The 22,226-nt window shown below is 38.3% G+C and overlaps 2 protein-coding genes across 2 annotated transcripts; one reads left to right on the top strand and one right to left on the bottom strand.

Annotated features, from left to right (window-relative positions):
- Positions 1-6,919: 6,919 nt before the first annotated feature.
- LOC120358932 (uncharacterized protein K02A2.6-like) lies at positions 6,920-9,787 on the top strand. The gene has a single exon (XM_039454816.1). The coding sequence runs from the start codon at positions 6,920-6,922 to the stop codon at positions 9,785-9,787; it is 2,868 nt and encodes a 955-aa protein (XP_039310750.1).
- Positions 9,788-17,399: 7,612 nt separating this feature from the next.
- LOC105193252 (uncharacterized protein K02A2.6) lies at positions 17,400-20,267 on the bottom strand. Its single transcript, XM_039454815.1, has one exon. It carries the CDS (start codon positions 20,265-20,267, stop codon positions 17,400-17,402), a length of 2,868 nt encoding a protein of 955 aa, XP_039310749.1.
- Positions 20,268-22,226: the final 1,959 nt, after the last annotated feature.

Below are 22,226 nucleotides of genomic sequence, written 5' to 3'. Positions count from 1 at the left end.
GATAATGAAAGAAGTTGAGCTTGTGATTTACAATGTACAGTAAGTGTGTTGGTGTAATGTTATTCTTAACGTATGCTTTAATAAATCTAATGCGAATTCTATTTTTAATGATGTTCTTATGATGTTTTATCCAACGCTTCTTATAGTTAACTGCAATAATGCCAAACATTATATAAAATTAAAAAAAGAAGAAAAAAATACAGAATTTTGACGAATTATAATTGTAAATGTGTAACAAACTGCCTTCTGACGCCCCCCGCCCCCCTCCAGACCGCCCAACATCCGAGCCGTTTGACCGAACACCCGCCGGACGACAAAAATCGGCGCGTAAGCGCGCCTAGTTAAATCCATCAGGCTCGAGCGAGCGAGCGAACGCATTTGCGCGTCTTGCATCTCCACGCGCACGCGCTCTCGTTCCGTCGCCGTCCTCAGCCACGCGCATGCGCGTGATCCAAACCGAGATACTTGGGATCACAGTATAAGTAGAACTAGTAGCGTCACTTCAAAAAAATAGCGTTGGAGAATTGCTACAGCTCATGCGCTATATTACTACCCACAATATGGCATCAACTGTATAATAAGCACATGTTCTGTGAGTAAAGTATGGTTGTTATGTTATATTATTACATTATTATATTATTAAACAAGATTTATGTTATGGAGCGTGTAATTGTTGGCGGTTTTATGTGCGCAATGAGTGATTGCAATAACAACTCGGGAGCGGATCATCATAAGCTTCTTTTGTTTTCCATCTAATTCAGAAAGGTATAAATTTTTTGACAATTTCTATACGATGTATGTACATATATTAAATTATTTTAAAAATTACAATAATATATATTTTAGGGCAAAAATGTGGCTACAAGTGTGTGGCATAAAAAAGAATATTCCAGAAAAAAGACTCTTTAATAATTATAGAGTTTGCTCAAAACATTTTGCCCCCCACATGTTTTTAAATAATTTAAAAAATCGACTTCAGCCACATGCAGTTTCAATAAGTGCGGTTCCTAATATTTCCAACGAAGCTGTCACTGCTACTCAAGGTGAAATCAACGGTAATTCTTCTTAATTATAAATAAATTATTACATTACATATTTTTTACTAATTATTCTTAATGCATTATTATTATTAAATATGTTATATAAATATTAAATTGTTTATACTAAATCTTTTTTTAGTTGAAATTTCAATAGAAAATTGTACAGAAGATATACAAGTAAATGTGCCCGAAGTTAAAATTAGTTATTCGAGAGCCAATTTGACAGGTAAAATATTATTTATTAGAGAAACTTTTAGTTACATTAGATTTTGTTTACTTTATTTGGAAGATCTTTGATTTTTATTATATTTGTAATTTTAGATGCTATTTCAAATACAATAGATTTTAATTCATCAAATAGTGTTGTACAATGTAAAGAAGATAAAGCTACTGAAACTGAACCAAAATTATCCAATCGAACACCAAGGAAAGAAGCTCTCAGAAGAAAATGTGACGCTGCAGAAAAAAGATTAAAACGTGCCAAACTTAAATATAATAAGGAAAAAAATTTAGATGATATTACTTATAGCGATTTTCAGAAACTCTTTTACAAATTTTATCCAAAGCCGATAGCTGATTTTATGAAAGTTCAGGGAGATAATTTCAATAACAAAAAAAAAAAATAATAGATATACTAAAGATATTTAAAATGTTCTGTTTAAATTTATATTTTAAAGGTCACAAAGCTTATAGAGCATTAAGTAATACTTTTATTTTACCATCAAAAAGAACATTTAAACGCATTATAGAAGGATTTATAATTCCTCCAGGTTTAAATGATATTATATTTGAAAGACTTAAGATTAAAACTAAAAATTCGCATTTGTTAGATAAGTATTGTTGTATTTGCATTGATACAATGTCATTAAAAGCAAGTTTATTTTACATGATTAATAGAGATATAGTAATTGGATTTCACGATACAGGTTATAGTAAAACATTTTTAACTGCCTGTAATGCAGCGATAATCATGGTCAGAGAATTAACAAATAAATTTAAGCAACCACTTGGTTATTTTTTTCTTAATTCTGCTGTGGATGCTGATGAGTTGCGAATGATTACTATTGAATGTGTTGAACAGCTTCAGAATATAAATTTAAGAGTTGTTGCAGAAATAACAGATATGGGAACAGATTATAAAAAGACAGCTAAAAAATTAGGTGTAACTCATAAGAGACCTTACTATACTATTAATGGGCAAAAAATATTTTACTTTGTTGATCCACCACATCTTATAAAAGCAGCTAGAAATAATTTATTGAATCAATATAAGTAAATCAGGAGATAAAATTCTTTCGTGGCAACACATTAAAAATTTATATGAAATTGATAAAAAAAAATTTAATAAATTATTACCTAAATTAAATCAGGACACACACATCCATTCCAATAATTAAAGGGGGGAATATTTCGGATGTCACGGGGGGTCTAAACGGAGACGATGTCACGCGACCGGGGCGGGGCGAGGGGGGGATTAAATCGGGGACACGTGTATGAACCTAACCGGTAATTCTGCGTAGTCAATGTTTAAATAAACAGTGATAACGATTCGAGGACCATGTTCTTGACCGACACCTTTGAAATGTGTCGCATGGAGGCAACTGACCATTTAATGTAAACATGGACCATGTAATTGTCACTCTGTTTACATAAACATAATAAATCACACCGCGAGGAGGTGTGTATGACTGTACTTTTGAAGTCGGAAATGTCTGTCATTACGAGGGGGATAAGCGATACGATGGCGAACATTTTGTGGGGTGTGCACGGCTATTTCCGCGGGGCCTGCCGCCGCCGCCGCCACCGCCGCAGCCGCCCACCAACGCTCGCTATCCTCATAATAATTTTTGGTCAAGGTGGATGCAAGAGAGAGAGAGAGAGAGAGAGAGAGAGAGAGAGAGAGAGAGAGAAGTGCTGAACAGCTCTTTCGGTTGTGCTAATAACGCGTTGAAATAATATTTAGATTTGTTTACGTGAGCTCTCTTTCGTGCGCGGTTGTCGCCCAGTGGCATATCTAATCTTGCAAGATATCTTTCTTAGTAAAGAGAAGCGCCGATAGTCCGGCTTCTAATGACATGTGTAAATAATATTTAGATTTGTTTACGTGAGATCTTTTTCGTGTGCGGTTGCCGCCCAGTGGCATGCACGACTGACTGATTCTCTGACTGCAAGCAGAGGCCTATGCAGTTCTTCATCTTCAAAATCTATGTCATATAAACAACTGAAGTATCCCCCGATTACTAATGTAAACTTTCAAAGAAAGAAACTCTTCAGCAGCGCTCGCTCGCTCAATTTTCTCGTACACGGTCAAGCGTGTGCTTGCGCGTTTATTTTCCCCACCAACCCGTTTGTTTCTTTCCCGCGCTTCCTTAATGTCTACTATCTCGCATATTATTTACTAAGAAAATAGGAAACAATGGATAAGGATAGATTTTCAAATACATTTTAAAGAGTTTTTTTAAAATCCTTTTTATTGTTCATGTAATACTTCGTTCACAATAGTATCAATAGCGTAAGCTATTAATTCACACTCAATTTGTGAATTTGTATCGTAAGATCTGTGCAACATACGTATCGCTTTGCGTTTATTCATGATACAGTTCAAGCGCAATAAATATACTAAATATTTATATTTTTCAGTGGCAGTAATCGTGTTTTGATGTAGCGTACAATACATGTGCTCGACACAATGTTCCAGAATATAAATAGCACAGTTGCAGGTTTTAGGTAAATACAAGCATCGCGCAACGATAATTTAACAATATTTTCATCGCGCAGTTTTACGAGTTGCACGCAAAGTTCGTGAATCGTTAACGATGATGATGATGATGATGATGCCTCTGTTGATTGGGCGAGTCGCTCAATATCCGCACGTCTCTCGGTCAAAACTTTCCATGTTTTATAAGGTAGAACGATCCGACTGCCGCGCGTATCGCCAATCGACATTTCCACAAAGCAGGAAACAGGTCCCACCATCATAGCAATATCAATCCATTTGTAGGATGTTAAGGTTAGCGGGAACCTTCTACCCAAAATACGCGGCGTATACCGCGACTCCAAAGACGTGCTGAAAAAAACGGAAAGATGAGTAAAACGTGCAATAAATGTATAAAACGTAATTTAAAATGTATAGATACTTACGATCACTCGCACGCTTCAGTCTGGATTGGAACGTAATAGTTGGCCATTGTTTATGCCGAGAGAGATGCGTTGTCTCAGAGCCGTTCAAACGAGCGACTGATTCAAAACTGATCATAAATTGCGACGTTTGTAGGAGGATTAAAGCTTCTGCAATTGTAAAGGAGTGGGGAATACTTTTCCCCTCTATCAAACAATTTCACCATCATCGTTATCGCTCGAACGTGTCACGACACGTTTTCGCGGTCTGGCAACGTTGTACATGAAACGTGAACCATGACGTACATGAAACATGACGTACATAAAACATGACGTACATGAAACGTGAAGCATGAAAAAAAACGTTAAACTAAACATGAAAACGTTAAACTAAACGTGAAAAACATGAAATAACGTTGGAGAAACGTTAAACTAAACATGAAAAACGTTAAACTAAATGTGAAAAAACATGAAATAACGTTGGAGAAACGTTAAACTAAACATGAAAAACGTTAAACTAAACGTGAAAAAACATGAAATAACGTTGGAGAAACATTAAAGTAAACATGAAAAACGTTAAACTAAACGTGAAAAAACATGAAATAACGTTGGAGAAACGTTAAACTAAACATGAAAAACGTTAAACTAAACGTGAAAAAACATGAATTAACGTTGGAGAAACGTTAAACTAAACATGAAAAACGTTAAACTAAATGTGAAAAAACATGAAAAAACGTTGGAGAAACGTTAAACTAAACATGAAAAACGTTAAACTAAAGGTGAAAAACATGAAATAACGTTGGAGAAACGTAGATGTAATGGAGGGGAAAAGAATAAAAAAAAACGTATGTCGTATATTACGTATGTTTATTTATGCAATTATGTCCACCAATTCAAAAGTTTGAATACATTTTGTAAAGCACAATATTTATTCGTACGGTGTTGCCCACATTGAAAAGTATTAGCATCATCTAGATTATTCAGATTATCCACGTCTTCGTAATCTACATCCAGGCTCTCGATGTATGCGTATTCTCGCCGATTGTCCAGAATCAATTCTCCCAGCCATTCTCGTTTCTCGTGTCCTTTGATGTATATAATCTCCTTGTTGTCAAAATTTTCAGTACCCAATACTGCAGTTGTAATTGATGCATATGGCATTACGTTAGAAATCAGCCTTAATGGCTCATTCGTTTGTAAGTCAAGGTTGGCGGCCTTGCGAGGTCTTTAGAGATTTGGACGGTTGTAATATAATAGCTATTAAAATATTATAATAAAGGCTACGTTAATCAGAGTCTATAACTGTGTGTTATTTCAATACATAACATAATATTGGCGACGAGTAAGAAAAGAATCCACATAATAGTTAACCAAAACAATTTAAGCAAGAAACACAAGTCAAGTTGTAAGTAGAGGTTAGAATGTCGCTAATCGGGAATATAGAGTCATTCAATCTTAAAGAGGCGGAAATAACAGCGTATCTAGAACGGCTGGAGATGTTATTTCAATGCAATGATGTGGAGGATACAAAAAAAGTATCATTGCTATTGACTCTAATAGGAGGAGAAGTTTATAGGACGCTCAAACATCTTTTAGCGCCGGCACTTCCAAGCAGTAAATCATTCGATGAATTGAAAACTGTGTTAATGAATCATTATAGTCCCAAGAGGCTAGTGATATCAGAAAGATTCAAATTCTATTCGGCAAGCCAAGAAGAGAACGAAGATATAAAATCGTTCTTAGCCAGACTGAAGAGTTTGACACAATACTGTGAGTTCGGAGGATTCTTAGAAGAAGCGCTACGAGATCGTCTAGTGTGTGGAGTTCGTTCAGAAGGGATTAAACGCAAGTTATTAACGGAAGAAAATCTGTCATTCGAACGAGCAATCCAAATTGCTGTAGGTTTGGAAATAGCCGAGGGTCAAATCAAAATAATGGGATCGGAGTCTGGAACAATACACAAGGTCAATTTTCAAAAAGACAACAAAAATAAAAAGTCAAGTAGAGGTACTCTACAGTTTAAATCGTCACCTAACCAATTCAATAGCGGCTATAAGGCTAATCGCCCTGCATTTGTCCGAAACAAAAGTTGTAAAAGATGTACTAGATATCATCCGGAAAATGTTAGCTGTCCGGCTATTAATTGGCAGTGCTACTCGTGTCATCAGAAAGGTCATACAGCGAAGTCAGTTCTATGCAAGAATAGGGTCCATGAATTATCTACAAAAGAAGATGAAGATGAGTCAGAGGTCGTTGAAGAAGATACGTTGGAATTAGGGTGGATACAGGAAGAGGACAGAAAATATTATATAAACGCATTAACCAAATGTAGGGACACTGAGAGTTTAAAGATTAAGCTTCCGATAGAAGGTAAATATTTGTTAATGGAAGTAGATTCAGGAGCTAGTAGATCGGTAATACATGTCAACGATTATAAAGAATTATTTAGAGATTTAGAATTAGAGCCAGTCAGTTTTAAATTAAAAGTAGTTACAGGAGAAAATGTGACGATCGTAGGGCAAATTACTGTAAGTGTATCATATCATAAGAAACAATTTATGTTGCCTTTGGTAATTTTATATAGCAAAAGTAGATTTATGCCTTTACTAGGTAGAAATTGGTTGAATATTTTTAATCCTGAGTGGAGAAATGTCATAGATACAAAGCTTGTTATTAAGACTCAAGATATTAATTCGTTAACCAATAGTAAATCTATAAAACATAACGTGTCACAGGTAAAAGAAAATAATAAAGTTAAGAATATGGTAACACAAATTAAAAAAGAGTATGCAGAAGTATTTAAGGATGAACCAAACGCACATATAAAAAAGTTTAAAGCAGAGATTACATTCAAAGAAGGTGTCAGTCCGATATTTCATAGAGCATATGAAATGCCCTACGCCTTAAAACCAAAAGTCGAAGAGGAAATATCAAAAATGGTCAAATCTGGTATTTTAACAAAGGTAACACATAGCGATTGGGCAAGTCCGGTAGTAATAGTACCGAAGAAAAATAGTTCAGATATTCGAATTTGTGTAGACTTTAAAAAAACTCTAAATAGAGTAATAGATAGAGATCACTGTGTGTTGCCTTTGCCCGAGGATATATTTGCATGTTTGAGTGGTAGTGTGGTTTTATGTGTGCTGGATCTAAAAAGAGCGTATCAACAGTTAGTAATAGGAGAAAATTCAAAAAAATTGTTTACAATAAATACGCACTTAGGGTTATTCAAGTTTAATCGTCTGACATATGGAGTTAGCGCAGCTCCTGGAATTTTTCAGTCGTGCATGGAAACGATACTAGCGGGTATTTCAAATGCTAAATGCTACTTAGACGATATTTTAATTTATGGTTCCTCTTTAACCGAATGTTATGATTATGTACGACAAGTGCTGGAACGTTTGAGAGAGTACAATGTAAAGGTGAACGAATCAAAATGTAAGTTCTTTAGAGAAAGTGTAGAATTTTTAGGTCACAGAATTGATGCACAGGGAGTTCACCCTTTGGATGATAAAGTCGAATGCATAAAAAAAGCACCTTCACCTCAAAATCGTACTCAACTAAAGTCATTTCTGGGTATGTTAAATTACTATGGGAAGTTTATACCTATGCTTTCGTCAATACTTAAACCACTCTATGACTTGTGTGGAAATTCAAATGGGAAGTTTCAGTGGTCCGAGGAATGCGAGCGAGTATTTCAAGAAAGTAAGAAATTACTTACAGAGAGTAACGTACTCATACACTTTAACCCAAAATTACCAATTATTGTAACTTGTGATGCGAGTGGATACGGAGTAGGAGCCGTGTTAAGTCATAAGATAGATGGAGATTTGAGACCTGTTTTGTTTGCGTCCAGTACATTATCAAAAGCCGAGCAACGTTATTCTAACATTGAGAGAGAAAGTTTAGCACTTATATTTGCGTTAAAAAAATTTCATAAATATTTGTATGGAAGGAAATTTACGTTAATAACTGACCACCAACCGCTACAGTTTATTTTCGGGAAAAATAAAAGCATACCAGTTACTGCTGCAGCACGAATTACACGTTGGGCATTATCGTTATCTGCTTATGATTACGAATTAGAGTACAAACCAGGAAAGTTAATAGCAAATGCGGATAGTTTGTCTAGATTACCAGTGGAAGGGAGGACAGGAATTTCAGAATCTTTGAATTCATTTAGTTTAGTTAATGAACTCCCTTTTGATGCAAATGATATTGCTGACATCACAAAAAAAGACATAATTCTAGCTAAAGTATTAGAACTAACACTTTCGGGATGGCCAAACACTATTAAGAATAAAATTGAACTGGGACCATATTTTAAGAGGAGACATGAATTATCGGTAGAGAACAATTGTCTTTTAGTAGGTAATAAAGTCATTATTCCAAAGATATTACAAAAGGAAATATTACAACTATTCCATGAGCAACATTTAGGTATAGTCCGAACAAAAATGTTAATGAGAGCTTACTGTTGGTGGCCAGGTATTAACGAAGATATCGAGCGATTTATAAATAATTGTAAGGTTTGTCAACAAACACAAAACTTTACGAGTAAGGGTGCACTTCTACCTTGGCCGAGCGCACCTCATAACTTTTATAGAGTGCACATAGATTTCTTCCATAAATATGGGTATACATTTCTTATATTGATAGATTGTAAGTCAAAATGGCTAGAAGTAAAATTAATGGAAGAAAGCACCAATGCGAAAAAGACTATTATGCGGCTAAAAGAAATATTTGCAGTTTTTGGTTTGCCTGTTGAGTTGGTATCAGATAATGGACCAGATTTCGGTTCCATAGAATTTGTTAATTTTTGCCAAACCAATGGGATAACAATAATAAAAGCACCGCCTTATCACCCACAAAGTAATGGAATCGCGGAACGGGGAGTACAAACGGTAAAAAAAAGTCTGTCAAGAGCTCTTTTCCATGAGTCAGGAAAGAGCGTCAGCAAAAACATAATAGTCTCTGGTTTACTAATTTTTTTGTTTACTTATAGAGCGACTCCGTCAAGCGTTACGGGTATATCCCCGGCACAGGATCTTTTTAAAGTTCGTCCGAGAACTAGATTTGATCTTATTAAACCTTCATGTTGTAAAAGCAAATTGAGGGAAGGGACTCTTTTATCAAAGAAAATACATTCATTTGCTGTAAATCAAAATGTTTACGTTAAGAATAATCAAACTAAATTGTGGCAGATAGGAAAAATAGTAAAAATTGTAAGTCATTGTACATATCTAGTGCAAGTAGGAGGTAGTATAAGATTTATACATGCGAACGATATAAGACCGAACATAAGTAATAACATAGAGAACCAACAAGGAACAAATCAAAAAGAAGGTGTACCTTCTAGTCGTCCAATATCTAGCAGTAAGATATTGAATAATAACAATGATATTATAGCATTAGACACGCCTTTATTTAATGCGGTATCACCTCAACAACAAGACCGAGAAATCGAACGAAAGGAGGAATCAGCAGAGGAGGTCCCAATTAATGTAGAGGAAAATAAGAAGACTGTAAACTCACCCACAGTGAAGGATGTAACAGTAAACACCCCTAAAGTTTTTAAAACTACTCGTTCGGGAAGAATAATAAGATCACCAGTAAAATTAAATTTATAAGCGTCATACTTTGTTAATAATAATACTATATTTTATATGTAAGTTGTGTGTGTATGCATTCTATATAATTATTATAGTTTTTATTTAATCAAGGGAGGAAATGATGCATATGGCATTACGTTAGAAATCAGCCTTAATGGCTCATTCGTTTGTAAGTCAAGGTTGGCGACCTTGCGAGGTCTTTAGAGATTTGGACGGTTGTAATATAATAGCTATTAAAATATTATAATAAAGGCTACGTTAATCAGAGTCTATAACTGTGTGTTATTTCAATACATAACAGTAATCACTTGTCTCGCTTTCCGATACGGAACCAACCCGTCGGTGCCCCATCTTAGCCCATGATGCATGGCAGTGAGCCAGGAGGCGTTAGATCTTTCGAAATTCATCAGCCAATCCCATGGCTGGAGGCTGTCAAAGATATAATGCGCGAGAACGTTTCCCCCTCTAAGAGCAGTAAATTCTTTTACGACGAAACCACTTAAGCGTCCAATGGGGAAGCCTTGCAGATCCACGAACGTCGGCACGGACATGCCGAGGTCGAAACGAAGACTGTGGTCTACGTCGATGTGTCGTATATATATATATATATATATATATATATATATATATATATATATATATGCGTGGAATTAAGTGATTTTGCGCACAATGTTTGTCAACGGATTGTACTGAATCACGCGATCGTGTATCAAGCAATAGACATTAGTATTTTCTGGTACGTTATCCTTTGTCTCAAATTCCAATCGCACGTCAACGGTTGCGCTCTTGATTCATTCAACTTGCCGACTACAATCTATTATTATGAAAGGACCGTGACGTATAAAATTTGTCACTGTGAGATTCGGCTCGAGATACTCATATCCGAGGTAAGTTTTGCAAAAACGTGCATGTCGTACAGAATAGCCCATCTATTTTTACTAATATCTAAATTCATATCTTCGTAAGGATAACTATCAGAGTTCAAGTACAGTTTCACGTTGATTAAATTGCAATGGTCGAATAGGCTCGTGTTCTCGGACATGACGTTTTTTCGACCGGTTTGCAGAGCAAAGATGACATATCGCGGCTTCTCGAGTTGAGTAGCGGTCTTGATAGCCCACGAGTGCTTGGTCGTACGTTGCAAAAGCGGATACTCGTACAGATCCCACGAGCGAAAAGCCATGCTGAGGTATCGTCCGCTCCCCAATGTGCGCAGCACATTCGAAAGTTTATTTATTTCATTCAGTATTACGTGCGGCAGTCGCCACTGAATCTTAAACAATTCTATCACAGGCTCTACCGCTGAATTGCCCTTCAGGCAATTGTTATCGTTGCGCGCTCGTATCAAGATCAATTCGTGACGAGCGTTGATCACTACTCGACGGTAATCCTTGCAGAATCCCAACAGCACGTAAAGCGGAATGCAAAAGTTGAAGTAGCTATCAGCGGTAGTCAACTGTTCTTCCCAGCCGGCATTTCGCAAAATCACGCTTTTGTCGGATGACAGCGTTACATAGTTTTTGAGTGAGCTAGTTATGCCCAGGTTTCTATTACGATCAATCTCGACACCGTCGAGTTCATATCTTATCTCGTCAAACATAAACGCAACACAATTATTTCCCAAAACCACGTCACCGCCGACCTCCTCAGGTTTCTTCTTTTTTGTTAGCCTCCCTTCGACATATAGGAAGCTCTCGTACGGCAATGTGTACAAATCTTGTTGCTCTATGGCTATTCTTATCTCGTCGCTGTGCCCGTACGTTGTGTTTGCATACGGCGAATAAGCATGGGTCTCAATCTTGAGGATTCGATCGTCAAAGATTGGCTCGTCTCCGATATTTAGAATATCAGTCACTTTTTCTTTTTTTTTTTATCAAGATTGTCGTACCGCGAATACCAGTGATTGTAAAAATTTAACGTTTGATACACTGAGCTTCTTTCTCTTCTCAGTTGATCGAGTTGGATTACCAATCGATGATGATGATGATGATATCACCGTTCTTGTAAAGAATGCGTTATCTCTCTTTGCTCGCTCAGCTCCACTCAACACAAGCATCTCATGTGTCACAGTCGCGTTATCGTTTTCGAACGTGCAACCTGACGGTAATTTCCTCCCCTCGAAAATCCAGCAATCGTCCGTTTTGATCGACAATGCGTATGGTAAGATCCGTAACGCTTCGTATGATTATTGGCAAGTAAATGACTGTTGCAGGCCTTTCACTGAGCTTATATCCTGAAGGCACGCTCGGCGAAAATTCATGGATCGTATGCACACGCGCACCGTTATTGCATGCACCTGCGGTGATACTACATTCGACGCTGATAATATTTACGTTCATAATATTAATTGACATGTCCGATTCGTGCCATCTACGTGGTTGCAGTATACGCTTCGAGAATACCAGCAGCGATCCAATGCTGTTGGCTTTGTTAAAGTTTATTTTGTAAGCGCATTTGATTTCACATTTCATCGTGTTATGATTAGCTCGAATCACTATCGCTTCCTTGCTGTCATCATTGATCACGCCGATATCGCCGCGGACAACTAGCATGTCACCGGCATCTGGCGCGTTGCGTCGTGGACGTTTCTGCAAAATTGCGCGTTTCAAAAATTCGTTAATGGCCGGCAACTCGTATGATCCCTCGGGTATCGTAATCTCCACATCGTCTTTGCCGAAATAAAATTTATTGTTTGAGGCATTTACGTTCGGTATCGTGTTATAAGTTTCAAAAAGCGTTAAACCGAGTTCGTATTCGGCATTGGTCAAATCTATCGCTGGAGAGTAATTTGCAGCGAGAACGCTGCTCTTTCCGCTCAGCGTTAGCATAAACGACATGATGGAAAAAGCGTTTGACGAATGAGACTCTTCGACACCTCATCGATCTTTTTAAAAGTCAACAGTTTGTAAAATCTCAGGCACATTTGTCCGCAGAAATTTTGATTGTACGTCTGATAGGACGTTTGATTGTACTCTATCGTAACATTGCTTCCAAAATGTCGCACCAACTCTCGAGGCGGCCGAAAATTGCCAAAGCTGTCGAAATACACAACGCGGTTGCCCCTCTTTGCGTAAGCCACCCAGTGCGTGCCAAGGCCCGTGGTCTAAAGTAACGATACCGCTCTCGTTTCGACGTACGCCACTCGTCGGTAAAGCATTACGCATGTACACACCTTTAAAATACGGTATGCGCATACGTCTCGCCAGCTGGTTCAATTGCACGTCGGTGGTCACGCCCACGGTCGAGCGGCCGGTGGTGCGAAGCTACCATCCGTGGGATTATGCCTGAACGCCTCTAAGGCCGTATCCTCTCTAGTCAAAGGTGGCAATGATATCTCTAGGAGTCTCGTGAGTCGAAAGGCTCAAAACAATGTGACACTACTAGGCGGCCGGTTGCCCTTCGCGGGGCGGACCGATCGTCGCACGAGCCCGGTTTGCCGTACGGCGCCATCGTCCGTCGTCGGGATCTCACCGCCTACGACGGCGCGGCGTCTAACGGTCGAACATGAGTTTCGCGAGTTCGATGTCGAGACTCGGAATCGTCTGTAGACGACTTAGGTCCCACGTCATGACCACGTTTGGGAACGTTCCGAAACATATACAGGTGGACCCGGTAGTTCAAACTTATCGTCGCTGCGACGAGCATTATAATGAACCTTGGCAGCGTACGCACATCGACGGCCCTGCACCGAGGATAAAAAATTGCAGTGAATGTCAGCGTCGAACAAAATCGGAAGTTTGCTGAATCGAGCGATAAACGCGCTTCCTTTTGAGTTACATATCCCCGGCTACCAATTTTGCGGTCCGGGCACTCGGCTGAAGAAACGATTAGCCAGAGGCGACACGGGCGTAAATCCATTGGACGCAGCGTGCCGCGAACACGATATTGCGTATTCTAAGAGTAACGAATAGTCGATAGACACGTCGATAGACACGCTGCTGACAATATACTCGCAGCGTCAGCACGGAAACGCATTACCGCGAGAGACTCGACTTTGGGCGAGAGAGCCGCCGCTGCAGCCATCTGGGCAGCGATGAAGGCCAAGACCAAGATCGGCATGGGTATGAAGGCAAAGACGAGAAAGAGGAAAACGACGACGACGAAAAAAAAACGAATACTTCCGTCGGCGAAACGAGGCGGCATGTTACCGATTCTGCCAATGTTGGGCGTTCTAGGATCTTTGATCGGTGGAGCTGCAAATGTAGCGAAAGCGGTAAGCGCCCGCAAAGATGCGCGACGTCAACTTGAAGAACTGCAACGTCACAATCGCGCGATGGAACAAGGTCGCGGTCTATACTTGGCACCTTATAAATACGGACGAGGAATTTATCTCGGGCCGTATAAACGCGGACAGAGCGTATCAACTAAGAGAAAAAAAAAACGTTGAAAAGACGATAAAAATGCCCGCGGGCGTGACCACCGACGTGCAATTGAACCAGCTGGCGAGACGTATGCGCATACCGTATTTTAAAGGTGTGTACATGCGTAATGCTTTACCGACGAGTGGCGTACGTCGAAACGAGAGCGGTATCGTTACTTTAGACCACGGGCCTTGGCACGCACTGGGTGGCTTACGCAAAGAGGGGCAACCGCGTTGTGTATTTCGACAGCTTTGGCAATTTTCGGCCGCCTCGAGAGTTGGTGCGACATTTTGGAAGCAATGTTACGATAGAGTACAATCAAACGTCCTATCAGACGTACAATCAAAATTTCTGCGGACAAATGTGCCTGAGATTTTACAAACTGTTGACTTTTAAAAAGATCGATGAGGTGTCGAAGAGTCTCATTCGTCAAACGCTTTTTCCATCATGTCGTTTATGCTAACGCTGAGCGGAAAGAGCAGCGTTCTCGCTGCAAATTACTCTCCAGCGATAGATTTGACCAATGCCGAATACGAACTCGGTTTAACGCTTTTTGAAACTTATAACACGATACCGAACGTAAATGCCTCAAACAATAAATTTTATTTCGGCAAAGACGATGTGGAGATTACGATACCCGAGGGATCATACGAGTTGCCGGCCATTAACGAATTTTTGAAACGCGCAATTTTGCAGAAACGTCCACGACGCAACGCGCCAGATGCCGGTGACATGCTAGTTGTCCGCGGCGATATCGGCGTGATCAATGATGACAGCAAGGAAGCGATAGTGATTCGAGCTAATCATAACACGATGAAATGTGAAATCAAATGCGCTTACAAAATAAACTTTAACAAAGCCAACAGCATTGGATCGCTGCTGGTATTCTCGAAGCGTATACTGCAACCACGTAGATGGCACGAATCGGACATGTCAATTAATATTATGAACGTAAATATTATCAGCGTCGAATGTAGTATCACCGCAGGTGCATGCAATAACGGTGCGCGTGTGCATACGATCCATGAATTTTCGCCGAGCGTGCCTTCAGGATATAAGCTCAGTGAAAGGCCTGCAACAGTCATTTACTTGCCAATAATCATACGAAGCGTTACGGATCTTACCATACGCATTGTCGATCAAAACGGACGATTGCTGGATTTTCGAGGGGAGGAAATTACCGTCAGGTTGCACGTTCGAAAACGATAACGCGACTGTGACACATGAGATGCTTGTGTTGAGTGGAGCTGAGCGAGCAAAGAGAGATAACGCATTCTTTACAAGAACGGTGATATCATCATCATCATCATAGATTGGTAATCCAACTCGATCAACTGAGAAGAGAAAGAAGCTCAGTGTATCAAACGTTAAATTTTTACAATCACTGGGATTCGCGGTACGACAATCTTGATAAAAAAAAAAAGAAAAAGTGACTGATATTCTAAATATCGGAGACGAGCCAATCTTTGACGATCGAATCCTCAAGATTGAGACCCATGCTTATTCGCCGTATGCAAACACAACGTACGGGCACAGCGACGAGATAAGAATAGCCATAGAGCAACAAGATTTGTACACATTGCCGTACGAGAGCTTCCTATATGTCGAAGGGAGGCTAACAAAAAAGAAGAAACCTGAGGAGGTCGGCGGTGACGTGGTTTTGGGAAATAATTGTGTTGCGTTTATGTTTGACGAGATAAGATATGAACTCGACGGTGTCGAGATTGATCGTAATAGAAACCTGGGCATAACTAGCTCACTCAAAAACTATGTAACGCTGTCATCCGACAAAAGCGTGATTTTGCGAAATGCCGGCTGGGAAGAACAGTTGACTACCGCTGATAGCTACTTCAACTTTTGCATTCCGCTTTACGTGCTGTTGGGATTCTGCAAGGATTACCGTCGAGTAGTGATCAACGCTCGTCACGAATTGATCTTGATACGAGCGCGCAACGATAACAATTGCCTGAAGGGCAATTCAGCGGTAGAGCCTGTGATAGAATTGTTTAAGATTCAGTGGCGACTGCCGCACGTAATACTGAATGAAATAAATAAACTTTCGAATGTGCTGCGCACATTGGGGAGCGGACGATACCTCAGCATGGCTTTTCGCTCGTGGGATCTGTACGAGTATCCGCTTTTGCAACGTACGACCAAGCACTCGTGGGCTATCAAGACCGCTACTCAACTCGAGAAGCCGCGATATGTCATCTTTGCTCTGCAAACCGGTCGAAAAAACGTCATGTCCGAGAACACGAGCCTATTCGACCATTGCAATTTAATCAACGTGAAACTGTACTTGAACTCTGATAGTTATCCTTACGAAGATATGAATTTAGATATTAGTAAAAATAGATGGGCTATTCTGTACGACATGCACGTTTTTGCAAAACTTACCTCGGATATGAGTATCTCGAGCCGAATCTCACAGTGACAAATTTTATACGTCACGGTCCTTTCATAATAATAGATTGTAGTCGGCAAGTTGAATGAATCAAGAGCGCAACCGTTGACGTGCGATTGGAATTTGAGACAAAGGATAACGTACCAGAAAATACTAATGTCTATTGCTTGATACACGATCGCGTGATTCAGTACAATCCGTTGACAAACATTGTGCGCAAAATCACTTAATTCCACGCATATATATATATATATATATATATATATATATATATATATATATATATTATACGACACATCGACGTAGACCACAGTCTTCGTTTCGACCTCGGCATGTCCGTGCCGACGTTCGTGGATCTGCAAGGCTTCCCCATTGGACGCTTAAGTGGTTTCGTCGTAAAAGAATTTACTGCTCTTAGAGGGGGAAACGTTCTCGCGCATTATATCTTTGACAGCCTCCAGCCATGGGATTGGCTGATGAATTTCGAAAGATCTAACGCCTCCTGGCTCACTGCCATGCATCATGGGCTAAGATGGGGCACCGACGGGTTGGTTCCGTATCGGAAAGCGAGACAAGTGATTACTGTTATGTATTGAAATAACACACAGTTATAGACTCTGATTAACGTAGCCTTTATTATAATATTTTAATAGCTATTATATTACAACCGTCCAAATCTCTAAAGACCTCGCAAGGTCGCCAACCTTGACTTACAAACGAATGAGCCATTAAGGCTGATTTCTAACGTAATGCCATATGCATCATTTCCTCCCTTGATTAAATAAAAACTATAATAATTATATAGAATGCATACACACACAACTTACATATAAAATATAGTATTATTATTAACAAAGTATGACGCTTATAAATTTAATTTTACTGGTGATCTTATTATTCTTCCCGAACGAGTAGTTTTAAAAACTTTAGGGGTGTTTACTGTTACATCCTTCACTGTGGGTGAGTTTACAGTCTTCTTATTTTCCTCTACATTAATTGGGACCTCCTCTGCTGATTCCTCCTTTCGTTCGATTTCTCGGTCTTGTTGTTGAGGTGATACCGCATTAAATAAAGGCGTGTCTAATGCTATAATATCATTGTTATTATTCAATATCTTACTGCTAGATATTGGACGACTAGAAGGTACACCTTCTTTTTGATTTGTTCCTTGTTGGTTCTCTATGTTATTACTTATGTTCGGTCTTATATCGTTCGCATGTATAAATCTTATACTACCTCCTACTTGCACTAGATATGTACAATGACTTACAATTTTTACTATTTTTCCTATCTGCCACAATTTAGTTTGATTATTCTTAACGTAAACATTTTGATTTACAGCAAATGAATGTATTTTCTTTGATAAAAGAGTCCCTTCCCTCAATTTGCTTTTACAACATGAAGGTTTAATAAGATCAAATCTAGTTCTCGGACGAACTTTAAAAAGATCCTGTGCCGGGGATATACCCGTAACGCTTGACGGAGTCGCTCTATAAGTAAACAAAAAAATTAGTAAACCAGAGACTATTATGTTTTTGCTGACGCTCTTTCCTGACTCATGGAAAAGAGCTCTTGACAGACTTTTTTTTACCGTTTGTACTCCCCGTTCCGCGATTCCATTACTTTGTGGGTGATAAGGCGGTGCTTTTATTATTGTTATCCCATTGGTTTGGCAAAAATTAACAAATTCTATGGAACCGAAATCTGGTCCATTATCTGATACCAACTCAACAGGCAAACCAAAAACTGCAAATATTTCTTTTAGCCGCATAATAGTCTTTTTCGCATTGGTGCTTTCTTCCATTAATTTTACTTCTAGCCATTTTGACTTACAATCTATCAATATAAGAAATGTATACCCATATTTATGGAAGAAATCTATGTGCACTCTATAAAAGTTATGAGGTGCGCTCGGCCAAGGTAGAAGTGCACCCTTACTCGTAAAGTTTTGTGTTTGTTGACAAACCTTACAATTATTTATAAATCGCTCGATATCTTCGTTAATACCTGGCCACCAACAGTAAGCTCTCATTAACATTTTTGTTCGGACTATACCTAAATGTTGCTCATGGAATAGTTGTAATATTTCCTTTTGTAATATCTTTGGAATAATGACTTTATTACCTACTAAAAGACAATTGTTCTCTACCGATAATTCATGTCTCCTCTTAAAATATGGTCCCAGTTCAATTTTATTCTTAATAGTGTTTGGCCATCCCGAAAGTGTTAGTTCTAATACTTTAGCTAGAATTATGTCTTTTTTTGTGATGTCAGCAATATCATTTGCATCAAAAGGGAGTTCATTAACTAAACTAAATGAATTCAAAGATTCTGAAATTCCTGTCCTCCCTTCCACTGGTAATCTAGACAAACTATCCGCATTTGCTATTAACTTTCCTGGTTTGTACTCTAATTCGTAATCATAAGCAGATAACGATAATGCCCAACGTGTAATTCGTGCTGCAGCAGTAACTGGTATGCTTTTATTTTTCCCGAAAATAAACTGTAGCGGTTGGTGGTCAGTTATTAACGTAAATTTCCTTCCATACAAATATTTATGAAATTTTTTTAACGCAAATATAAGTGCTAAACTTTCTCTCTCAATGTTAGAATAACGTTGCTCGGCTTTTGATAATGTACTGGACGCAAACAAAACAGGTCTCAAATCTCCATCTATCTTATGACTTAACACGGCTCCTACTCCGTATCCACTCGCATCACAAGTTACAATAATTGGTAATTTTGGGTTAAAGTGTATGAGTACGTTACTCTCTGTAAGTAATTTCTTACTTTCTTGAAATACTCGCTCGCATTCCTCGGACCACTGAAACTTCCCATTTGAATTTCCACACAAGTCATAGAGTGGTTTAAGTATTGACGAAAGCATAGGTATAAACTTCCCATAGTAATTTAACATACCCAGAAATGACTTTAGTTGAGTACGATTTTGAGGTGAAGGTGCTTTTTTTATGCATTCGACTTTATCATCCAAAGGGTGAACTCCCTGTGCATCAATTCTGTGACCTAAAAATTCTACACTTTCTCTAAAGAACTTACATTTTGATTCGTTCACCTTTACATTGTACTCTCTCAAACGTTCCAGCACTTGTCGTACATAATCATAACATTCGGTTAAAGAGGAACCATAAATTAAAATATCGTCTAAGTAGCATTTAGCATTTGAAATACCCGCTAGTATCGTTTCCATGCACGACTGAAAAATTCCAGGAGCTGCGCTAACTCCATATGTCAGACGATTAAACTTGAATAACCCTAAGTGCGTATTTATTGTAAACAATTTTTTTGAATTTTCTCCTATTACTAACTGTTGATACGCTCTTTTTAGATCCAGCACACATAAAACCACACTACCACTCAAACATGCAAATATATCCTCGGGCAAAGGCAACACACAGTGATCTCTATCTATTACTCTATTTAGAGTTTTTTTAAAGTCTACACAAATTCGAATATCTGAACTATTTTTCTTCGGTACTATTACTACCGGACTTGCCCAATCGCTATGTGTTACCTTTGTTAAAATACCAGATTTGACCATTTTTGATATTTCCTCTTCGACTTTTGGTTTTAAGGCGTAGGGCATTTCATATGCTCTATGAAATATCGGACTGACACCTTCTTTGAATGTAATCTCTGCTTTAAACTTTTTTATATGTGCGTTTGGTTCATCCTTAAATACTTCTGCATACTCTTTTTTAATTTGTGTTACCATATTCTTAACTTTATTATTTTCTTTTACCTGTGACACGTTATGTTTTATAGATTTACTATTGGTTAACGAATTAATATCTTGAGTCTTAATAACAAGCTTTGTATCTATGACATTTCTCCACTCAGGATTAAAAATATTCAACCAATTTCTACCTAGTAAAGGCATAAATCTACTTTTGCTATATAAAATTACCAAAGGCAACATAAATTGTTTCTTATGATATGATACACTTACAGTAATTTGCCCTACGATCGTCACATTTTCTCCTGTAACTACTTTTAATTTAAAACTGACTGGCTCTAATTCTAAATCTCTAAATAATTCTTTATAATCGTTGACATGTATTACCGATCTACTAGCTCCTGAATCTACTTCCATTAACAAATATTTACCTTCTATCGGAAGCTTAATCTTTAAACTCTCAGTGTCCCTACATTTGGTTAATGCGTTTATATAATATTTTCTGTCCTCTTCCTGTATCCACCCTAATTCCAACGTATCTTCTTCAACGACCTCTGACTCATCTTCATCTTCTTTTGTAGATAATTCATGGACCCTATTCTTGCATAGAACTGACTTCGCTGTATGACCTTTCTGATGACACGAGTAGCACTGCCAATTAATAGCCGGACAGCTAACATTTTCCGGATGATATCTAGTACATCTTTTACAACTTTTGTTTCGGACAAATGCAGGGCGATTAGCCTTATAGCCGCTATTGAATTGGTTAGGTGACGATTTAAACTGTAGAGTACCTCTACTTGACTTTTTATTTTTGTTGTCTTTTTGAAAATTGACCTTGTGTATTGTTCCAGACTCCGATCCCATTATTTTGATTTGACCCTCGGCTATTTCCAAACCTACAGCAATTTGGATTGCTCGTTCGAATGACAGATTTTCTTCCGTTAATAACTTGCGTTTAATCCCTTCTGAACGAACTCCACACACTAGACGATCTCGTAGCGCTTCTTCTAAGAATCCTCCGAACTCACAGTATTGTGTCAAACTCTTCAGTCTGGCTAAGAACGATTTTATATCTTCGTTCTCTTCTTGGCTTGCCGAATAGAATTTGAATCTTTCTGATATCACTAGCCTCTTGGGACTATAATGATTCATTAACACAGTTTTCAATTCATCGAATGATTTACTGCTTGGAAGTGCCGGCGCTAAAAGATGTTTGAGCGTCCTATAAACTTCTCCTCCTATTAGAGTCAATAGCAATGATACTTTTTTTGTATCCTCCACATCATTGCATTGAAATAACATCTCCAGCCGTTCTAGATACGCTGTTATTTCCGCCTCTTTAAGATTGAATGACTCTATATTCCCGATTAGCGACATTCTAACCTCTACTTACAACTTGACTTGTGTTTCTTGCTTAAATTGTTTTGGTTAACTATTATGTGGATTCTTTTCTTACTCGTCGCCAATATTATGTTATGTATTGAAATAACACACAGTTATAGACTCTGATTAACGTAGCCTTTATTATAATATTTTAATAGCTATTATATTACAACCGTCCAAATCTCTAAAGACCTCGCAAGGCCGCCAACCTTGACTTACAAACGAATGAGCCATTAAGGCTGATTTCTAACGTAATGCCATATGCATCAATTACAACTGCAGTATTGGGTACTGAAAATTTTGACAACAAGGAGATTATATACATCAAAGGACACGAGAAACGAGAATGGCTGGGAGAATTGATTCTGGACAATCGGCGAGAATACGCATACATCGAGAGCCTGGATGTAGATTACGAAGACGTGGATAATCTGAATAATCTAGATGATGCTAATACTTTTCAATGTGGGCAACACCGTACGAATAAATATTGTGCTTTACAAAATGTATTCAAACTTTTGAATTGGTGGACATAATTGCATAAATAAACATACGTAATATACGACATACGTTTTTTTTTATTCTTTTCCCCTCTATTACATCTACGTTTCT

The sequence above is a fragment of the Solenopsis invicta genome, chromosome 11 (genome assembly GCF_016802725.1).
Source record: "Solenopsis invicta isolate M01_SB chromosome 11, UNIL_Sinv_3.0, whole genome shotgun sequence".
Lineage (NCBI taxonomy): Eukaryota > Metazoa > Arthropoda > Insecta > Hymenoptera > Formicidae > Solenopsis > Solenopsis invicta.
This window is presented reverse-complemented; position numbering and strand designations above follow the sequence as displayed.